Source organism: Bufo gargarizans, chromosome 7 (assembly GCF_014858855.1).
Source record: "Bufo gargarizans isolate SCDJY-AF-19 chromosome 7, ASM1485885v1, whole genome shotgun sequence".
Lineage (NCBI taxonomy): Eukaryota > Metazoa > Chordata > Amphibia > Anura > Bufonidae > Bufo > Bufo gargarizans.
The window spans coordinates 61,840,751-61,863,899 of NC_058086.1; the positions used below are offsets into that span (position 1 = coordinate 61,840,751).

General features: G+C 46.1%; 1 protein-coding gene across 1 annotated transcript in view; it reads right to left on the reverse strand.

The window, feature by feature from the left end:
* LAMC1 (laminin subunit gamma 1) overlaps positions 1–23,149 on the reverse strand; it is a 105,511-nt gene that overhangs the window by 36,665 nt on the left and 45,697 nt on the right. The window contains exons 2-5 of the mRNA XM_044300827.1: positions 5,682–5,986; positions 3,162–3,292; positions 1,616–1,782; positions 651–839 (exon numbers count right to left, since the gene is read on the reverse strand). Of these exons, the coding sequence (XP_044156762.1) occupies positions 651–839; positions 1,616–1,782; positions 3,162–3,292; positions 5,682–5,986 (792 nt within the window). The remainder of the gene's footprint in view (positions 1–650; positions 840–1,615; positions 1,783–3,161; positions 3,293–5,681; positions 5,987–23,149) is intronic.

The window sequence follows — 23,149 nt, forward strand, 5'->3', positions numbered from 1 at the left end:
TCACCGAAGGACTGGACTACATCAGGATCAGGCTATAGAAGTCTATGGAGAGGGGATGGGGTAGAGGAGAAAGGAAGTGCAGAGAGAAAATAGCAGGCTGAGACACTTTAAGTGCTTTATTCACATCTAAACTGTTGAGCACTTCTCAATAATGTCCTAGATGGCGATTCTGAGTAAAAGAGAGAGAGAGTTAGGCCTCTTGCACACGAACGTTTTTTTTTTCCCCGTTTACATTCCGTTTTTTGCGTTCCGTATACGGAACCATTAGTTACAATGGATATCCCCCCCCCCCCAAAAAAAAAAAAGGAATGTATGCATTGCCTTTCCGTTTTGTTCAAAGATAGAACATGTCATATTCTTGTTCGCATAACAGACAAGGATAGTACTGTTCTATCAGGGGTTAGCGGTAACATTTTTTGCGGATCCGTTTTTTGCAGACTACAAAATACTGAAAAAGCCATACTGTCGTGTGCAATAGGCCCTTAAGGAGTAGAACCTCCTATCTCTATGTGCAGTCTATGGGCAGACATCATTACAGCGAGTCTCCACCTAGCAAAAAAAAAGTTCTGAAATGGCAGGGATGCTGTAAGAATAACATACATTGTATGCAACAGGAACCTCCATAAAAAGCTCGTTAGACATATACGTACCAACAGGGTTACAGTTACAAGCCAGGCAAGATTCATCATCGTTTTGCCGATAGTAGTTTTCTCTGCACCGCTCGCAGTTTGGTCCGTCTGTATTGCCTGAACACCCCGTACAATGGCCACCATGTCCAGTAGAGCGGTACAACTCCGGGTCAAAGTAACATTCTTGAGAGCGGCCATTACAATTACAAGCTGCAAAAACAAGTCAAACAGAAAAATATTGATAAACTCATACTAGACGACCGTACTCTAAACTGTCTGTATATCATTAGTGTTGGTAAAGTTTAGACATGGACATCGTTGGTCACATGTAGTCCCAGCTGGGTGCATCTCGATTGCTGCAACGGATGCTTGTAATGCTACTGTAGGCATGGTAGGGGGAGCGCTATTATTCAATTTGCTCGTCAACACAGACCAGTGTAAGAATGTATGCAATGAAAACTACACAAAAGGTCTGAGGCCATAGTCCTAGGGCAGGTTTGGGCAACTATGGCTAGCCATATATACAAGAAGCTCGTTTCGCTGATGGCTCTCTTTCCTGATGCCTCCCATACACATCCTGAACGGAGATGACAGGGCCAGGCAGTAAAGACATATTCACACCTGGCGCTTAAGCCTTGCGGGAGTTCGTTCGGCACACGGGCTGTACTGCGATTTTTCAAGAATGGGGGGTATCTAGGAAGATGGGGCCAAGACCATGATGTTCAACTGTCAAACGCAAGTCTAAGGTGAGACTATTTTATTGTGAAGTATCTGATGACAGAACCCCTTTAGGCTTCTGCCAGGCACCACTTGCGGCAGCGGTTTATCCACCTGAGAACATAAGGATTGGGATGTAGAAATACCACTGTCCCATCATTATCTACCACTACATCTGCCATGAGATTTTCTGGGAGGACCTTCTACACATTAGATGTTTAGCTGGTCCTGCCAAACAAATACAAACAAAAAAAAAAAAAGTTACTCACGCAAGCACTCGTGGGCACTCTCTCCAGTCGCCCTCCTCCAGGGTCGATCGTTAAAGAAGGGCAAACATTTTTCACAGTCCACACCATACGTGTTATGCTTGCAGTTACAAACAAGCTTGCTGTACTCGTTGCGCACACATTCGCTGGCGTGGCCGTTGCACTTGCACCTGTAAAACAAGAAGTATTCTGGATGATACAAGTAAATGATACTCAGAGGAGCTGAGGAGGAAATACACCCCACAAATCTTGGCTTCTTCACCAATGTCCTAACACCGAGAACAAGACTGTTTTCATAATCTACTGGCCAGATGAAGGTTGTGCAATACGAGAATAAAGCTGGAAAAAAAAAAAAGCAGGAATACATGTGCGCAGCAGACTGCCTAAGTATCCGAGCTTCCATAAAGGAAATTATCATAAAATAGTAACGATGGCAAAAGTCATGAGGGTCCTCTTACTGGAAGGATAGCCCCTGAGGCAGACTCCACTGCCTGTAAATAGAACGAACACAAGCATGCCAGGATCATTTTAGTATGATGGGTTTAAGCTGGTGCAAGACAACCAGTGCTGATCATGTAGGATGACCACCCACAACACAGAAGCCCCATACTGCGGGGTCAACTAAGAAGCTTAAAAGGGCATCTGTCAGCAGATTTGAACCTACAACACTGGCTGACCTGTTACATGTGCGCTTGGCAGCTGAAGGCGTCTGTGTTGGCCCCATGTACATATGTGTCCGCATTGCTGAGAAAAATGATGTTTTATTATATGCAAATGAGCCTCTAAGAGCAACTGGGGCGTTACAATTACACCTAGAGGCTCTGCACTCTCTGCAACTGCCACGCCCTCTGCATTTTGATTGATTGGCAGGGCCAGGCGGTGAAAATGTGATCACACCTGGCTCTGTCAAAGTGAATAGGCTGCACCAGTTGCAGAGAGTGCAGAGCCTCTAGGTGTAATGGTAACGCCCCCGTTGCTTCTAGAGGCTCATTTGCATATAATAAAACTTCATTTTTCTCAGCAATGCGGGCACATATGTACATGGGACCAACACAGATGCCTTCAGCTGCACATGCAGAAGGTCAGCCAATGCCATAGGTGCTGACAGATGCCCTTTAAAGACTGGTCATCAATCCTGACACAGTAAAATAAATACAAGGGCGCTGCTTTTCGGTGTTGTTCTTTTGTTATTTCTTGGAAATATAATACATTGACAATTAGGGGTTACCAATTATCTGTCTGGATAGAGTCAGTCTGTGTAGCGACAACCCTCGTGACAAGACAATGGGATCATCCAGTTGTCGATTTAGTGAAAGAAAATTTCAGGAGAAATAATCTGAGAATGATGCAAGGCAGAAAAGCCAATCCAGATTTTTTTTTTTTGCATGAGTAATGCAAGTACTTACTAACATTAGAACAGACAGGTCCTGTATACGACCCTTTTCACCAACGACTTCCACTATTACTGTACGTAATCTAAATCAACAAATATTTCTGCAGAAAAGCAGCCAGAGAACCACAGAACCATCATCAGGGCGAGGAAACTCACCTGCCTCCTACTGAAAAATCAGAAATGGCATAGTAGTAGGACTTCAGCACCTTCGGGTCACTGAACACTTCATCTCCAAACGTATTGAGCCTGTTCAGGGTCACACGGATATCTGTGGCCGTCACCCAATCCTGCGGGCAGAAAGGGTTAACGCCATGGGGATTATTTATAATGTGCTTTTAGCAATATGACTCATTAAAAAAAAAAATACAGGCCATAGAAACTCACACATTTGCAGTAACCAGAACCTATACTTAAGTCTCAGCACAAATTAAGACTGTGCATGTGCCATGATACGCCGTGTCCAGAAACCCTGCAACGACTGTGTGTCCTTCAACATAACCGCAATAATGAGTGGCCCATAGTGGCAGACAACAACTGCAATTTTGGAGCAACCTAAGATCCGCCTTGTGACAGGCAAACCCTAAGGGCCTGAATGTACGGGTCCGCAATCGTTCCACAATTTTGCAGAACGGGTGCAGACCCATTTGTTTCAATGGGCGAGCAAAAGATGCGGACAGCACACCATTTGCTGTCCACATCCGTAGTTCTGTTCCGCGGCCCCGCAAATAATATAGCGCTGGCCCTTTGCATTCTGCAAAATGTGGAAGGCACACAACGGCTGCCAGTGTTTTGCGGATCCGCAATTTGCAGACCGCAAAACAGGGCCATTTGACTATGCTCTAAGGCTAATTTTACACAAGCGTGTTCATTCGGTGAAACACGTTCTATGTTATGGCTGCATTTCCCAGACCAAACACTTCTCCTCTGACCCGAATTCACAGCATCATAATGATCTATAATGCTGTGAGCTCGTGTCCGACCACAGGTTTACTGAACAGTATACTAGAGTCCCGGGTAAGGCAGGATGTGACAGCATCATAAGTCATAGTAATGCTGTGAATTGTGGCCAGAGCAGCAGTGTTCGGTCCGGGAAATGCAGCCATCACCGAGTGCGTTTACCGGACTGAACACGCTCGTGTAAAATTAGCCTTATACATATGAAGGACAGCCTCACTAGCCATGCAGGACCAGCTAGTCACTTACACTGGATTGCGATTTCAGCAGGTTTTCTAGTCATTGTGGACTTGCAGCCACATTAAAAAGATACAGTATGTTCACCATCACATTAAATTGTTTTGTAAACTGTAACCATGAAGATACATAGTTCTGCATAGGAGCTGTGTACGCAAAAAAGCAGAACCCAGTCTGTGTTTTTTTTTTAATTATTATTATTTTTTAATAAGCAACGCTATCTACTTACTGATGACCTATCCTTAGAATAGATAATCATTATCTGATCGGCGGGGGTCCTAAACCCCTGCTGATCGGCTGTTTGAGAAGTCACCAGTGCTCCCAGTAGCGCTGCGGCCTTCTCGCCGTTTCCTGCAGGCCACTGACATCGCGACTATTTCACTGGCCTGGGCGTAGCTCAGCCCCATTCAGACCCCCGCCGATCAGAGGAAAGATCATCGGTAATAAAAAGGTTTAGTACCCCTTTAAGTTTTCTGTTTAAATACACTAGGGCTGTAATGGCGAACCTCCGGCACTAGAGCTGTGATACAACTACAACTCCCAAAATGCACACTTGCGTAATCAGGGATGCACTGCTGAAAAACATTGACGCTGTATGAGGATCAACTAGCATATCAACGATTGTTCATCCCCACATAGCAGTGATCACCGCTAATGTAAAAATGCAGCTAAGGCTGGCTTCACATCACGTTTTTGCCCTACGTTTAACGTATAAGTTGGAGAAAAAAATGTAATGCAAAAGCATAAGTACACTACACTTTCACATCCGGCAGATTCTGGTAAAAAAAAGCAGTTTTCATTTTTATTAATTTTTTTACAACGGAAGTCTATGTGTGACGTATGCCCCTGTAAAGCATCTGTCGGAGGTATCAGTTTAACACAGGAATGCTCAACCTGCAGCTCTCCAGATATTGTAAAACTACAATTCCCACCATGCCCTGCTGTACGCTGATAGCTGTAGGCTGTTAAGGCATGCTGGGAGTTGTAGTTTTGCAACAGCTGGAGGGCCGCAGGTTGCGCATGCCTGGTTTAACATATACATTTTTTCTATATGTTAAACGCAAGACAAAAACGTTATGTGAACTCAGTCTAAGCGAGTGGGCAATTATTGGGATGGGAATGTTCGTTCCCTTACACGGTGGCCAAACAGATGGATGACCCAATTATGTCAAACATGGTCCGCCATTGTGAAAGACGAATGTTAATGCCCTATTACGCTGCACGATTTCGAGCTAAGTAGCTATCTGTGTAATCAGGGAAGTGCTGCCGATAACGAACAGAACGAGGGAGGAACGACCGCAGTAGCAATCATTCCCCATTCGGTATGCATCGGCCAGTGCAAACGGGCGCCGAAGGAGGAGTTATCTTCCATCAGACAGTGTAACACCACCCTTAGCAGTCTTCCATTCACAGCGGGGGATCCTAAACGAGAAACCAAAAACTGGCATGTATGCCTGGTGTGTAAATACGCCTTCGCTCATGTACCTGCAAAACAGGACTGTTGTCATAGTTGTATGCGCTCGGTCTGCCCTCAAGAGTCGAGAAAGCAACGTTGCCGCCTGTCAGCGGTGAGATGTCACTGAACTCGTCAGTGCAGAGGGCCTGCTGCTCATCTTCCCCCGTGAGGATGAAGCCTCGGTTGACTTTTTGGTATGTATTCTCGCAGGAGCCGCTGTAATACTGGTAGGGGATCCACGGGCCATCTTCGCGTGTGCGCTTGTACAGGGCAAAGCTCTCTGGGCGGCTGGTATGGAACTTCAAACGTAGGTAAGTGATATCAAAGGCCTTCCCTACAAGAAAAAAAAAAAAGGAGAGATAATGATTGGTGATGAGTGGTGGGAAGAACGTTGTCAGGGCCAAAAAAAAAAATTCCAACAGTATCTATGGTATGTCGTGCACATTATAACTCAAAAAGCTTTTTGGTACGAGAAGCAAGGCATTGTGGGTAACGCAGTGCAGCGCCGAGGGGATCAAGGACAGGGACGGAGAACTGCTAATTAGAACAGAAGTTAGGAAAATGAGTAAAGGAAGAAGAATGCATAGGAAAGAAACATGAAATAAAAGAAGTCAGGGGAACAAATGAAAGATGAGAGACACAGACGGAGCGTCAGCGAGAACAGCAGCCGTCCCCCCACGCAATTATTTCACAGAACATCTGGAACAACGGGTCCGGCACGAAGGTTCCCAGGGTGGAGAGCACAGCTGCTAACCAGCTGCTTGATTGTTAGTTCCTGGGAGGCACATCCACAAACACGCAGCTCGCGCCAGGGCCTCCTGCCACTCACACTGTCCCCGGGTACAGGGGCTACGGCACTGCCACAAGTATACAAAAGAGAGCGCGAGCAAAGCCCCACATGTAACCAATATGTCTTTATAAGAGGACAGCTTATTAACAGGGTTTTCCAGGAGTAAAACATTGAGGAGCGTCCTTCAGGCCATTAATATCTGACTGTTGGGGTAACGATCAGCTGTTGTGAGGAGGCCGCAGCTCCACGGCCACTTCCAGCATGCTGAGCACAGCGCCATTCATCATATAGTGGCTGTACGTGGTACAGCAGGCAAACTCATTCACATGAATAAGCACCGCCTAGAAAGGGCCTGCAGCGGTCTCTCCAATCAGCTGCTTGGCAGGGGCGCTGGGAGTCAGGCTCCCACTGATCAGATAAGATGACCTGTCCTGAGGATAGTCCAGCAATACTGAACTCCCCAGAAGACCCCTTTAATCTTTGGGGAAAAATAAATAAAATAAAAAAAAAGATCTTTGAGGGAAGAGACACTGTGGAGGATATAACAAAGAGCTATATTGGGGTACTTTCACACTTGCGTCAGAGGATTCCGGCAGGCAGTTCCATCGCCGAAATGAATGCCGGATCCGGCATTTCGGAAAGTGTTCAGGATTTTTGGCCGGAGAGAAAACTGCAGCAAATTTTCTCTGGCCAAAAAACGTAAGAGGGACTGAACTGATGCATCCTGAGCGGATTGCTCTCCATTCAGAATGCATTAGGATGAATCTGATCAGTTCTTTTTCAGTATTGAGCCCTTAGGACGGAACTTAATACCGGAAAAGAATACCGCTAGTGTGAAAGTACCCTTACGCTGCCCGAACCTCCATGCAGGGCAAGCGCTGATCGACGTTGATCTGCGTTCATTTGCATCAGCCTATTACACGTTCGTGTGCAAGAGACCCAATTCATACCTCCTCCTGCATTTGCCTCGATCTGCAATCATTTGCTCTGGGTTGGGCATTTTCCCGTACTTTATACTACATGGTTGTCCGACATCCCTGGAAAATGAGAGGAATGGACAGGGCCACTGCTGAGGCCATGGATGGTCAGTCAGCAGCTATGGGAGTGTATCCAGGACACCATCACTTTTTAGGCTGGTGGGGACGGGAACCATGGAGCTGGAAAGGAGGGAGTGCTTTTTGTCCCCCTGTCCATTTTAGGGACTATCCAGATGCTCTCTTTTTTTAAATGAACGTCAGACGACTTGTCACGTTGAAGATGCAGTCCGATCTGCAGGCAGCATGTTATAGAGCAGCAGCAGCTCAGCACATTGATATAGTCATTCATTCAAACATTTACGTTAACATGGTCCCTGTAGAAGTCGGCCCCACACACATCTGCGGCTGGACACTTACACCCCGCAGGCAGTGTCGGACTGGGGTACTTAGGGACCACCAGTAAAAAAAAAAAAATTGGGGCCCACCGTACGGATACATTCAAATATAATAAATAATCTAACACGTTTTTTATATGAACAAGCTGGTTGAGGTGCTGTACATTGAATATATGTATATAGTGTACTAAATCTAATGTGTTATGTGCCACTTCTGCAGGAGGTGGGAGACTAGGGGCCCACCTTGCTCAGGGGCCCACTGGGGGATTCCCCTGTACTCCTGTGGGTGGGCCGGTCCGAGCCTGCCCGCAGGTATGGAGTGGCACCTCCCGCCGCCTCCGACACACACAGATGGTTGCAGGAAACGATCTCTCCGCTCCAGGATGTGTGTAATATCTAAACAAAATTCCATACACTCCACTGAGCGGAGGGGGGAGAGAAGGAACCGAACAGGTGCTACGAAACAGGCAGAAAGGCTGAGAAAAGGGCTGGGACAGAAGGAAGGACTGTGGGAAAATCTATACTGCTAAGTGCTCATAACGGGGGAGTAAATCACAACTGCTCCAAAAATTCTTCTATCTGCGTGAAGACCAAGATGTCCTACATAACTAACCCAAGAGTCCAGTCACCTGTCAATATGAGGAGCCTGCACTTATCTTGGATTTTAAGATTATCAGAATTGGTTGCAGGGGCGCGTCATCGTGTCTGCATAAGGACTGAGCACAGCAACCCGTTATTTGTACTGATGGGTGGGGGGTCTGCATCTCAGCCACTGTTTGGCGTACGGCTAAGGCTACTTTCGCACTCTTGTTTTGTTGCGGCTCCGTAATGGACGGATCTGTTCAGATAATACAACCGTCTGCATCCGTTCAGAATGGATGTTTGTATTATCTTTAACATAGCCGAGACAGATCCATCTTGAACACCATTGAAAGTCAATGAAGGAAGGATCCATTTTCTATTGTGCCAGTGAAAACGGATCTGTCCCATTGACTTACATTGTGTGCCAGGACGAATCCGTTTGGCTCAAGTTTCATCAGACGGACACCAAAACGCTGCAGGCAGCGTTTTGGTGTCAGTCTGCCTCCAAAGCGGAATGGAGACTGAACTGATGCATTCTGAGCGGATCCTTTTCCATTCAGAATGCAATAAAATGCAAACTGATCCGTTTTGGACCGCTTGTGAGAGCCCTGAACAGATCTCACAAACGGAAAGCCAAAACGGGAGTGTGAAAGTAGCCTTAGAAAAGTTTACGATATATGACATGATAAGCCCCCATTCACACAGCAGATGCCAAGTGTGTCAAAGTGGTATGGGGCGCCATCATTTTGAATAGTATACCTTTGTTCGGATGCAAAACGGCCATTAAAAACGGACACAGAGTCAGTTTTTAATTAATGGTCGTGTGAATGTGCCCTAAGTATTCCACTGGAGGTGTACATCGGGAGATCTTCCTGAGTTATAACCTCAATGTCCACCACTAAGGGGGCATTCACAGGACCCGACATCCGATCCATATTTTTTGCAGACCACCACACAGACCCATTCATTTCAACAGGGCTGCAAAAGATGCGGACGCACACTGCAAAAAACTATACAACGTCCTATACTTGTCTGTTTTGTGGGATTTCTAACAAAGCGCAGGACATGCTGATGCGCAAAACACGGAATGCACATGGACCGCAAAAAGGATACTGTCGTGTCAATGCCCCTAAGGCTCCCTTTACCTAATATTCTGCCTGGTACTAAGCGCCGATCACCAGGTGTCATCTGTAATTATCATTAGTATAGAGAACAATGATTGGTAACGATTGTTCGCCCCCATACGGTTTCCATTTGTTGGTACCGCATACCCCGTTTATGGAGGGGATGCGCTACTGACAAACATTAACGCTGCACAAAAGAGGAGTTGTCAGGTGACTGGTGGCAGGTTTACACGGGGCAACGCTTGTGCGATTGTTTGCACCAATCAGCCCCTGTAAAAGGGCCCTAAAGTGGTGTGAACAGAGCCACAGGGGGGTAATCACGACACTTGACTGCAAAGTGCACGGCAGGAATTACGCTCTCATGCCTGTCTCGTCTACTGGGAAAACTGCTTTTTTAAAGGATGTGACCAGTTAACCTCAAATTAACCGCATTTAGTGATGCGAATATAAGATAGAGCGGCAGACTGCACATAATAGAGCAGGAATCTCAGGAAAGAGATAGCCAGAGCAGTCACATTATGCTGGCTGTCTCGACTAGATGCCCTGCGTAGACATAGCTAGCACCTCATTAGGAGACACTTGTCTCAGAATGTGCTATTTGCAGCATCTGACAACAGCCGGCTCCTCACATCTACGTCACGCCCCGTACACCGCAGAGCAGTCTATTTTCTGACGCTCGCGGCTGGTAAAGCCACATAAAGGAGGACTATAGAGAAGCGATCCTGCTGTCATATAGAAGTAATGCTGCCCTAAACATCCATACTCCATACAGTCAATGCATCTGCACGTGCGTTTACCGACCAGGCAAATGTGGCTCACGACTTCCTTCCCATCATATACCGCCAGTAATCCGGCTACATCCACATGATGGACGAGGTCGATGTACTGTCTGTGGAATGCGGCTCGTGTATTTTAAGTGCATCCTGCTCGGTACCGATGTGGGTTTCTGCCACATTTTCCAACAGAAACGGACTCTAGACTTTTACTTTGGCATTTGGGTGGACAGGTGGTGGACAAAAAAACTTTATATCTACACGGATTAGTGATCGTGGGGGTCTCAGCGCTTGGACCATCACTGATCAATAATGTGTCGCTATGACAAACGTTTTTCTAAAGTACAGTGCCACTTTAATGGTGTATACAGATGGTGTGGTTGAAACGGCTTGGGAAAAACACTGCAAGTATTTTTTCATCGTTTTTGGTTTAGTTGCAGCTTACAAAGGTGAAACTTGGTAAAGGGGTTTTTGGAGATTTTTATGCTGATTGGCGGGGGTCTGACTCCTGGTACTCCTGCCGATCAGCTTTATTTAGAGGCTGCTCTGCGAGCGCCTAGGCCTCTTTCTAGGCCAGTGACGTCGCATTCATCGTTCAGGTGGCCTAGACACAGCTCGGGTCAATTCAAATATAGGGCTGAGCTGCGATACAAAGTACAGGCGTTATCAAACGGACAGTGCTATGTCAAACAGCTGATCGGTGGGTGGGTGAAGGGGGGAGGGGGGAACCCACCCACCCAATCTCATTTTGATGACCTATGCTGAGGATAGTCCATCAATGTGAAAAAACTCCCTTTAAAAGGGGTATTTCCGAGATTGGAATACCTGTTGTATGTGGTGGCCAGAGGTGGCTGGGGATAAGGAAACAGCTGGCTGTGCTAGGCTGTTTCTGTAACTGCCATAAAAGTGGACGGGAGTTACAGAAAAAAAAGAATAGCACAACCCAACTGGATGTCTCCATAACAAAAAGCACAGCACAACCCAACTGGACGTCTCCATAACCCCAGCTACAGCATACAACTTGGTCTTCCAATCTCAGCCATGATTTAGTGATAAGGGATTACCCCTTTAACATGTTTCATCTGTAAAAACTGCACCAAAAACCGAGACAAAACTGGCAGCAGTTTTATCCCACGCAGTTCTAACCGCATCATCTTAACACACCTTTAGGATTCCAATAACAAATCCTCATACAATTTTTATCCTCAATTGTCGTCTGAAGAGGATCAATCATTTCTCGAGAGGCACAGGATGACTGGCATTGCCCCTCTGGCGGCGCCGGCTCCTCATAAAATGTATCCTATTGGTTTAAAAAAGCCATTCAAATGTGAAACATTGGCCATTGATATCACTTGACCTATGATAAAAATTTATATGCACTACTTTGGTATACAACCATGTGCGTAGTCCTGCTTTCTACCCTCCTGGATTATAACACGGTCCGTGATGGTGGGACCTGCATCCCAGGCGTTTTGACACCGATTCATGCAGTGACAGGACGGCAATCATTGCCCTGCAGAATATCAACCTCCAGTTGTACCAAGTGTTCTCTCTGAGATCCAAGAGCTTGACCTGAGGACAGAACAGTCAGATCTTTCATATATGGTTAAATTGCCAACAATATGGAAATTGGATGGAAGCAGATCTGCTAGAGCACGTATCGCTGCCACATCCGGCTCAGAACTGAACTATTCTCTTCTTTACACAATGTTTTGCTCATGTGAACACACACAAAAGAATAAAGCTCAGCTTTCATCATCAAGCATAACACATGGTGTGCGGGGATCTAAAGAGCACAAGGCTCTATCCATGTTATCGTTTTTGTCCTCAAAGACATTTTGTAAAGAGCTCTGCGGTTTCAATGCTTCTAATTCTACATGCACACGACCGTATGTGTTTTGCAGTCCGATGTGTTGTCCGCAATTTTTGCGGACCCATTGAAATTAATGGGTCCGCATCCTATGCGCAAAAAAATAAATAAAAAATAAAAACACGGAACGGACACAGAAACAAAATACGTTCGTGTGCATGTAGCCTAAGAGAGAGTAATTATTATGTTGGGCTATACATAAGGCTGAATCAACAGTGAAGCGTAAGTTTGGCATCTGCGACAGGGAAAACTGGCGTGTATGTCAAATGCATCTAGCCTATTCACCCCAACGGAGGCCAAAAGAGTGCCCTTTAAAGTCTCCTTTAGGACGGTTCACATTTTTTTCTGTACAGAATAGATCAGTCGAATACATTGTTGTTAGAGGCGTCCATTAGATAAAGTACACTGTGCCGTATACAGGTTTTTACCATGAAAGCCTAGAGGCAACATCTGCCACTATACGCCTTTGCAGTGGCAGAAAAATCCTCCTTACATATAGAGTGTGAACATACCCTAAAGCAGCTGGAAATACAAAGGATCCCCCCGTACACATGCACACTCAGCTGAGCGCGCACGTATTCTCAATTAGGAGAGGGGAGTAAGTCACTTTCAGACTCCGAATGTTTTCCTAAGAACAAAAAGACTGGCCATGTTGAACGTCAACGGCTCAAGCTCTTCCCCCCAACATCTCCCAAATGAGGCATGTTGGGGGTAGGATTGGGAGGACGCCAAACACATTAGATGGTTGGCAGGTCCAGCCAAAATTGATCTAGGGTGTCCAGTGTATGGAAAAAAATGCTCCAGATTTTGTATTTTCCGGGAAATACAAGTATTTATTAAGGGTACGACCCCATGATGCATCTGGCCACACATAGCAGAGCGATGCCCATCCGTGGCTGCCCGACATTACTGGTTGCCATGGGCGGATGATCCTTGCACACCCCATGGGGTTGTACCCAAAAACTGACAAATCAGGAGAGCAGACAAATCCTTGTTAATGGGGTTCTCTCACGTTCATCATTTATCACCTGTCCTCAGGATAGGAGACAAATGTAGGATCAGGGTCAGATATACCCTCAGCCCCAAGCCCCCATCTGAATGCAGTGGTTATTTGCATGTTAGCTTGCTGCCTCATTTGATGGGACCGAGAGAGCGCTACCTAAATCAGTCCCATGGAAGTGAATGGAGTGGCAGACCGCTGTGCGCCCTAACGACGAGGACTAGGTGGAACCAGGCTGTTGCGAGAGCTGCGCTCAGAGCATTGGAAGCGCCAATAATCTCTGCATATTCCAAATTAAGCGTGAAAATGGTCTACATCGTCTAGTAACAGGACCATAGCGGTCCACGCAAGCTGCATAATACAGCTATGGGCTGGAGCCAAGAACAAGAGATTTTGGAAAGGCAACCCTGATGTTCCACGACTGAACCCGATCCAGTCCCTCGCAGTACGTTTATGGCTCGTACACAGCTGTAACATGGACATGTGCAAGAGCTGTTAGGCCTAAAAACGACAGAAGTTGACCACCATTCACTTCCTAAACCAAAGACGTAATGTAGGTTAAAAAAACAAAACAAAAACTAAAAAAGACACACGGGTCGGCGGTTGCTGCTTATTACTATGCTAATGACTATGATTAGTACATGGTTAATAGAAAATGCTATATTTCCCCTGTAAAGCAGCTGTTTCCTCCTCCCCAGGAGACGGCACACCGTCCCCCTCTGTAATCAGCACGGTTCCTACGTTACTTTAAATGGAATGAATTCCTCTAGGCTCGCTCAGTGGGCGATGAATAAGAACCGCTGACCAGTTCAGCCAGAAATCCCTTACATATATTTCCCTCCTCGAGGCTATGTTTTTTCCTCTCTTGCAATGTAACTTGCCGCAGAGGGACACCGTATATATTTTAGACGCTTCCGGGTATTTGCAATTGTTTTTTTTCTTTTTGTTTGTTTCTTTCTTAAAGGATGACATTTGGTGCCAAAAGCTTTTCCAAACAGCCCTAATCTCTAAAAACAAACCCTGAGCAAAACGATAGAGGGATTTTGAGTTAAAAACTTTTTTATATTCTGCTAATTCCATAGCACTTTATAAATAGACAGAACATTATTATAATTATTATCCCATGATGAATGTAAAAAATTTAAAGCTCTTCCTAACAAACTTGGAACCAGCCCTGTACCCCGTGTGGATCCAGAGATCTCCCCATTCATTGCTCCAATCGCTCTGCTAGATGCATTTCAAGAAGGCAGCTCAGTCGGCGCGTCCTCTATCCTTCTACTGCAGCTGAAGGATGGAACCGAGCCTGTGCTTCCATCCCTTTCACACTAGCAGTTTTCTTTCCCGGTATTGAGTTCCGTCCTAGGGGCTCAATACCGGAAAAAAAACAGATCAGTTTTATCCTAATGCATTCTGAATGGAGAGCAATCCGTTCAGGATGCATCAGTTCAGTCCCTCTTACGTTTTTTGGCCGGAGCAAATACTGTGGCATGCTGCAGTTTTCTCTCCGGTCAATAATCCTGAACACTCGCCGGAATGCCAGATCCAGCATTCATTTCCAATGAAATGCATTAATGCCGGATACAGCCCCAAGTGTTCCGGCAAAACGGATCCGCTCTTTCCATCCACGAATGCACAGACCATTAAACCTGTGGGGAAAAAAAAATTAAAATAGCGGATCCGTTTTACCGGATGACAACCGGAAATACGGATCCGGTATTGCAATGCATTTGTGAGACGGATCCGCATCAGTCTCACAAACGCATCCGTTTGCATCCAGATTGCCGGAATCCTCTGCCGCAAGTGTGAAAGTACCCTCAGTGAGGTGGATAGAGAAATTTGAAAAAGAACAAAACAGCAGGTGGCGCTATACAGATAGATTTCAGTGAATAGCTCAGAGGCTATGCTAAATGTTTAATTGAATGCAATTACTAAAGTATTCACATCCAGGTGCTGGTTTGTAAAATATAGATTATTTTTTTTCGCAGGACAACCGATTTAACTCCATGAGAACTGGAGAGTGCCATGGCAATTGCCTAGTATCTTAGGATGTCCTGCTGCTGTGTCCCCAGCAACTGGCTGTGATCTGTGCGGGGAAACCCGGCAGCGAGGGCCCATTTTCCCTGCATCTCCACCATGAGAACCAATGGGCTGTCCTTGTAAAGCAGTAACGCAGTGATCGTCGAGAGCAGGGATGCCCACCAGCTGTTGCGAAACTACAACTTCCATCATGCCTGGACATCTTGCTTCAGCTATCAAGGGCATGCTGGGAGTTGTAGTTTTGCAAGAGTTTGAGGACCACAGGTTGGGCATCCCTGGTCCAGAGCAAGAGACATTGAGCCAATGCGGTCAAATCATTAAAGCAGCCTAAACTTAGACCAGATGCGCCAAACCGACCACAACAGTGCACGCTGTGTGATGGATTAGCCCCTTCTTGCCAAAACATTTTTCTCTACTTTTGCCTACTTAGTTGCCAGTAGTTTGAAGCTAAAAATTAATGCAAAAAATTACAAAGCCACACCCGATTTGCAAGTGAAAAAAATAAATAAAGTAAGGGTGGTGTACCGCCATTTGGTTATAAAAATTAATACACAGTCGATCCAAAAGCCACCACACCTAAAAATAGGGTATATGCACTAAGCAAATGAGGACCATGGTTTGTCGTAGTCAACCCAACGCTTGTTCGATTGGCTGCTGTCTCTCCTTACTCCCCCACGAACATGCATGCATGGATCGGCTTAGCATGCATGTGTCCTTTATAAGGAGAGAAGGAAAAGCAGATGCCAGGCACCGCAGGCAGAGGTTTATCTCTTGAGACCAAAAGGGTCAGACCCTGAAATTCAACATGCCCAATCCTAATCTGCTGTTAAGGAAGAGTCGGGAGACCCGCCATACACATTAGATGGTCAGCTGGTCCTGGTGAAATCAACAGGTCCAGACGATGATGGATCCCATTGTCAACGATAAGGTAAACCCTGGTATAGTCTGTTGCTGGAACAGACTACGGGAGTTGGTGCCACATGTGGCCCTACCAGAGCTCTTGGCATTCGCATGTATAATCCGACAAGCTGAACATTCTGAACTGAAGAGGCAGATGAAGATCAGACGGGATTAAACCTGTGCCATATAGCAGGCTTTGTTTTTTTTTTTGCATTTTGATGCCTTTTCCGCAGATAAGAAATCCTAGACTTCCCATACAAGTCCGAACAAGCCCCACATGTTATCTAAAGATAGCACAGATCTCTGCATGTCTTTCCATAGCAACATTCAGGTTTCAGATGTGATAGAAGCAACTTGATGATGATGATGATGATACTTGGCAACAAAATAAACAAATAAATAAATTATATATACATATGTTATCTCAGAGTTCTTACCCGATATTAAAGGGGTCGTCTCACTTCAGAAAATGGCATTTATCATGTAGAGAAAGTTAATACAAGGCACTTACTAATGTATTGTGATTGTCCATATTGCCTCCTTTGCTGGCTGGATTCATTTTTCCATCACATTATACATAGCTCGTTTCCATGGGATACGACCACCCTGTAATAAAGCAGTGGTGGTCATGCTTGCACCCTATAGGAAAAAGCGCTGGCCTCTCTGGTCACCAGGACTGCGCATAGACACATCTGTGCAGCAGGTCTCGTTCCAGCCACCCTGGTCGTAACTCCTGAATACTAGCAGTGTATGATGTGATGGAAAAATAATTCCAGCCAGAAAAGGAGGCAATATGGACAATCACAATACATTAGTAAGTGCCTTGTATTAACTTTCTTTACATGATAAATGAAGTGAGACAACCCCTTTTAAAGAGGTTTTCTGGGATTTTAGTACAGATGACCTATTCTCTGGATAGGTCCTCAGTATCTGATTGGTGGGGGGTCCCTGGTGTTGGACCCCCACCAATCAGATACTGATGGCCTATCTTAAGTATGTGAATCCCAGAAAATCCCTGGAACAAAATTTGGAGCTTCATGCAGAATACAGACATCCCAAGTTCCACTGATTAAGAGGACTGGTCACCTCTCCCGACATGTCCGTTTCAAGTAGTAATTGTATTCTACAGGAAATGACAATCCTAGAGAGCCTATTCTTCTTAGAACCCCATGTTGGGCTGTTTCTCTGTTATTCTTACTAGAAATTTATGAACAAAATGACAACTGGGTGTTACTAGTTAGGGGGTGTGCCCCTGCACAGTTTGACACAGTCCAGACAGTGCTGGCAGAGGCCTCCTGCACATGACTGTAGGTGTCCCGTTGCCGTATTGCAGACCGCATTTGCGGATCCGCAATACACGGGCACCGTTCCGTGTGCATTCCGCATCACTGATGCGGACTCATTCACTTAAATGGGTCTGCAAATCCAGAGATGCAGAACGGAACCCTACTGAGTGCTTCCGTGGGGTTTCGTCCCGTACATTCGTTCCGCAAAAAGATAGAACATGTGCCATCTTATTGCGGAAGGGGCGGATCGCGGACCCATTAAAGTAAATGGGTCTGCGATCCGCTGCAGCTGCCACACGGTCAGTGTTCGTTCATTGCGGCCCGCAGCACACCCATGGGGCGCACATGTTCATGTACAGGAGCAGTGTAGAGACACGGCCTTTTGACAAAAGAAAAGGGTAACATCCAGGTAGTCAGTCAGCTCCCAATTTTGTAAGAAAAAAAAAACGATAGAGGGACGGCACAACACAGATTTCTAGGAACAGATGCTCCTGAACAGTTATTACGTGGGGAACGCAGGCAGGTATTCAAGCAGACATGTCCGGAGAGCCTCTTTAATAAACCTTCCTACCATCGTTCGAAGCTCAGGGCATTACACAGATGTCCTATGTATCACCAGCATAGGAAGTTATGACTTAGTCATGAAGGTCAGGCCGTCCCGGTGGAGTTACAGACAGCAGAGCGCTGTTAATTGTAAAATGTCATTTGTTTGTCTTCATCCCAATGGGGACATCATTTACAGAGCTGCATGCCGTGCTCTCTGAACCCATGAGAAGTCATGCTTTTATGAATAGTTCACTACCCAAAATTCTTTTGTGTGTGCAACTGAGTTTATAGTGAAAAAATAATTTTTTAATCAGACGCCACGGAGAAAAAGTTCCAAGCCGAAGCAGCTGTGTTAAATCTAGTTTTTAGGATTAGTCTCTTTAGTTTCCTCAGTACTGCACGCTACTTCCTGCGCAGAGCTGTGATCTGCGACTACAGCTTCGTTACAGTGCCTATAGGATAACAGTGGTAGTCTGAGACACGCCCCCTTTATCACCAGCAGCCGCTGCTCTCCCCGCCTCCCTGCAGCTCAGCCTCTTCTGATTGGATGAGGTGTATAAAGATAAGACCATAACCGGATCCCCAGAAAGTCAGAGCATAAAGAGATGACTTTTATGACAGCAAAGGCGGAATGACTATAAAGTACAGATAAGGCGTCATGCACACGGCAGCTGTCTTTTTCGGTCCACAAAATACAGACACTGGCGCTGAGCATCCCGGTCTGCGGGCACTATTGCAGAAAAGTCTGTTCTTGCCTGCAAAACAGACAAGAATAGGACTTATTAAACTATAATTTGTAGAATGGCTGCACGGACAGGGATAGCACACGGATAACATCCGCGTGCTGTCCGCATTTTTTGCGCCCCCTCCGTGATCTGCAAAAAATGTCGTTTGGACGAGGACCAGAAATACGGTCAAGTGCATGAGGCCTTACTAGGGAAAAAAAAAGAAATTGCGGTTAAAGGCATTATCCATGAGTAATGTAAAAGATGAAAATCATACGCAAGTACATGACAGCCTACTTCTAACAAGACTTGGACCCAGCCCTACACCTCACATGGATGCAGAGATCTCCACCTTCATTGCTGCAATTGCTCTACTAGATATATGTCTAGCTGGCAGCTCAGGGGGGGGGGGGGGTGCACTCTCTCAGGGGCAGTGTCCTTTCTGCTGCAGCTGAAAGATGGAAATGAGCATGCATGTCAACCTCAGTAAGCTGGACTGAGAATTTAGAAAAAGGGCATACAGCAGGTGGCGCTGTACAGACAGATTTCAGTGAGTAACTCAAGTGCCTGTGCTAAATTTTAAATTACATGAGATTAAAAAAAGTATTCAGATCCAGGTGCTGGTTTGAAAACCGTAGACAATTTTTTCATGGGACAACCCCTTTAAGATGGTCCTAATATGCAGCAGCCTCTTTAAAATTTACACTGAAAACAGGCTCACCTTAAACCACCATCGGGACATGCGCCGATAATCCAGTAGACACCCGCTGGTCTTTGTTGACAGCCCGCCAGCGATGAGGTGATATGCTGTACAGTAGGGCAGCAGTGCCATTAAGCTCGGCACATGACCACTGAGGCCTGCGATTGGCTGCAGTGGTCATGTGCCAGTATGGAGTATCATAGCTGACAACCTGTAAATAAAGACTGGTAGATGGGCGGCTGCTGGAGCGGGGATGGATTGAAAATGAGAGAATATTTTTATTAAATTCCTAGGCAACCGCTATAATCAGCATTGTTAGTAAAATAAGCAAAGCGAATTAAGACGACGTCCATTCAAAGCTTGTGCGAATTCGCTCAGCACACAAAATGGCGTCCTCTCATGACTCTTAAAGGAGGCCGGATTGGGGGAAAATATATCTTGGGAGAAGATTATTGTTAACGCTCCATTACCCAGAGACTAAGTAATCACGGCCGCAGCTACCAGAGCTTGGAGTTTCCCACCAAAATAGCGAAACATAGAGGTGATTCATTAACTAAAATAGACATAACCGCTCATACAAAGCACAATACCCACATGTGCTCAACACAACCCAACCGATGATTAAAAGAGGGACCCTGATGTCTGGAGGGTCGACACCTGGGCGGGTGCTAGTATTCTGTCTAGTTGAGCTGTAAATCTTAGGCCCCTTGCAGACGAGCGTGTCCGGATTAGGTCCGGATGCGTTCAGGGAAAACTGCGCAATTTCACAAGCAATTCCATTCAGTTTTGTTTGCGATCGCGTTCAGTTTTTATTGTGTGGGTTCAATGCGATTTAATGTGTTTTGCACACGAGTGATAAAAAACGGAATGTTTACAAACCACATCTCTTAGGGTACCTGCACACCTGCAGCAGAGGATTCCGTCAGACAGTTCCGTCATCAGCACTGCCTGCCGAATCCAGCCGCAAACGGATGCATTTGTCAAACGGATCCGGATGCGGATCAGTCTCACAAATGCATTGCAATACCGGATCCGTCTTTCTGGTTGTCATCCGGAAAAACGGCTCCGGTATTTATTTTTTTCACAGATTTCATGGTCTGCAGATGGAAAGAACTGATCCGTTTTGCCGGAACACTTGGGCCCGGATCCGGCACTCGTACACGTCAATGGAAATTAATGCCGGATCCGGCATTCCGGCAAGTGTTCAGGATTTTTGGCCGGAGAGAAAACTGCAGCATGCTGCTGTATTTTCTCCGGCCAAAAACACTTAACAGGGACTGAACTGATGCATCCTGCACGGATTGCTCTCCATTCAGAATGCATTAGGATAAAACTGATCAGTTTTTTTCCGGTATTGAGCCCCTAGGACGGAACTCAATACCGGAAAACTTTAACGCAAGTGTGAAAGTACCCTTAGCAACCATTACACAGCTCCATTCTCTTCGAATTCATTCGTGAAAATTGCAGAATATAGAACATGCTGCGATTTTCACGCAACGCACAAGTGATGAGTGAAAAACAATGCACATGTACACAGACCCATTGAAATGAATGGGTCCAGATTCCGTGCAGGCGCAATGCGTTCGCATCACGCCTGCGCAAAATACTCGCTCGTGTGAAAGGGGCCTTAAGAGGTTTTCCAAGATTTTTGATACTGATGACTTATCCGACACCCAGGACCCCGCTGATCAGCTGTTTGAGAAGGTAATGTCGCTCACAGTAGCACCACAGTCTTCCCCGTGCTCACCAAGCACAGCGCCGTACATTGTATAGCGGCTGTGCTTGGTATTGCAGATCCACCGCATTCATTCATAGGAGCGCCGATGCCTTCTCAAACAGATGATCAGCAGGGTCCGCGAGGACCCCCACCGATCAGATACTGATCGCCTATGCTGAAGAAAGGTCATCAGTATCAAAATCTCAGAAACCACCTATAATTCTAATAAAAATATTAAACTGTAGATTGTACCTATCATTTTATAAAAAATTGTCAAGTCATATTGACATGTCAGAAGTTGTGACCAGTGGCGCCGAGTCCCCCCCACTCGCTACAAGAGCTAAGCGGAACGCTCTGCCTGGTCAGATCCAAGGAGCAGTGAACAGGCACATAGAAAGTCTATAGATACATGCGACAGCTTCCTCCGCTCTCAGAGTAGAGTCGAGCCGAGGCAATCGTAATCGAATGGTAAGGCTACCTGCACACGTTGCGAATCTGCATTTTTTTACCCTGCGCAGATTTTCGTGAAGGAAAACCACAGCGTAATTCACTACCAGTATGTGAGACCAGACAAATCTCATGTACACTGTGCTTTTTCAGTCCGTGTGGAAATTGACCTGCCATGTGGGGTTTCGAAATCGTCAATTCTTTGTGCAGATTTCCACCTTATTAATGCAAGGATGAGATCTGCGGCCAAACCGCATCAAACCCTCAGAGCTGTAAGTGGTTTTTGGTGCTCATTTGGTTCAGAAATGCACACAGAAATTTGCACAGAAATGGGTGTACAATTTCTGCAAGACAGGTAGGTGCAGGCAGCCTAACAGCGCCCAGCTCTTTGCTTTAGTAATACGTGGGGGTTTCAGCACATGGATCTGTAGTGATCAAGACTTTTGAAATGCTATTATGGCGAGTGAGAAGGTCTATAAAATATTAGGCATCCTTTAAGCATATGAGTAAATTTTACTCCGATTCAGGTCTAATAACATGTGCATGCTGAGCAACACAGCAAGTCTCGTCTAAGCTGACCACACATTTGCCTGCTGAACTGTAAAACGCAGTTGTGGTCACATCACTTGATATTACTCAGAGCTGGAGACGATGGGTGACCACAAATTGTGGTGTACTTACAAAAAACATGCGGCTGCAGTGGTCATAGAAATTAGATGATAAATCCCATACTAACCCAAATGTCTGACCCAACAGGGACATTGCACCAAATTGACTCCTGACAATCCAATCTACAGGAGCCCTTATACCTTTATCCTGACTCTCCCATCAGTTCGGCTGAGCCTGTGTTTTAAGGAGGGTGAGAGGAGAAAGCTGCTGCCAGAAACCTCTGGAGTCAAAGGATCAGGTGATTAAATTCATACCTTTTCTCCACCGATGTCTTCTGTTCGGGAAAGTCAGGACGGTCATACACATTAGGACCCATTTCACACGACCGTAGTGCCGCAGTGCCCAAGTTGCGGACAGCAAACTGCGGGTCAGCAAAACATGGGCACCGGCGGTGTGAAGTCCACATCGTGGTGCGGACACATTGACTTCAAAGGGTCTGCGATCTGCAAGACACAGCGGGTCCATGCCTCCACACTGCAAAAGATAGGACATGTCCTATCTTTTGCCGTATCTTGCGAATGCATTGAAGTCAACGGGTCTGCATGGGAATGTGGAGTTCACAAGGCATGTGCCAGCGTTTTGCGGTCCGCAACACAGGCACGGCGGCACTACGGTCGCAGGAATGGGCCCTTAGACTGATGTCTGGTCCTGCTGAAAATAGCCTAGTGTATGGATAGGTCATCAATATCGCATACCAGGCACCGCCACCGATCAGCTCCGGTGAGCACCACTGCCTCCTCACAGCTGACCAAGTACAGCGCAGTCCAATGGATAGCGGCCATGCGTGATATTGTAGCTTAGCGCCATTCACTAGGCCATGTGGCCGATGAATGTGAAGGCACAGGCTCAAACAGCCGATCAGCGGGGTTGCCTGGTGTCGGATTCCCACCAATCTGATATTGATGGCCTATCCTGAGGATAGGTCATCCATATTAAGGATCCGGACAGCCCTCTTTCCC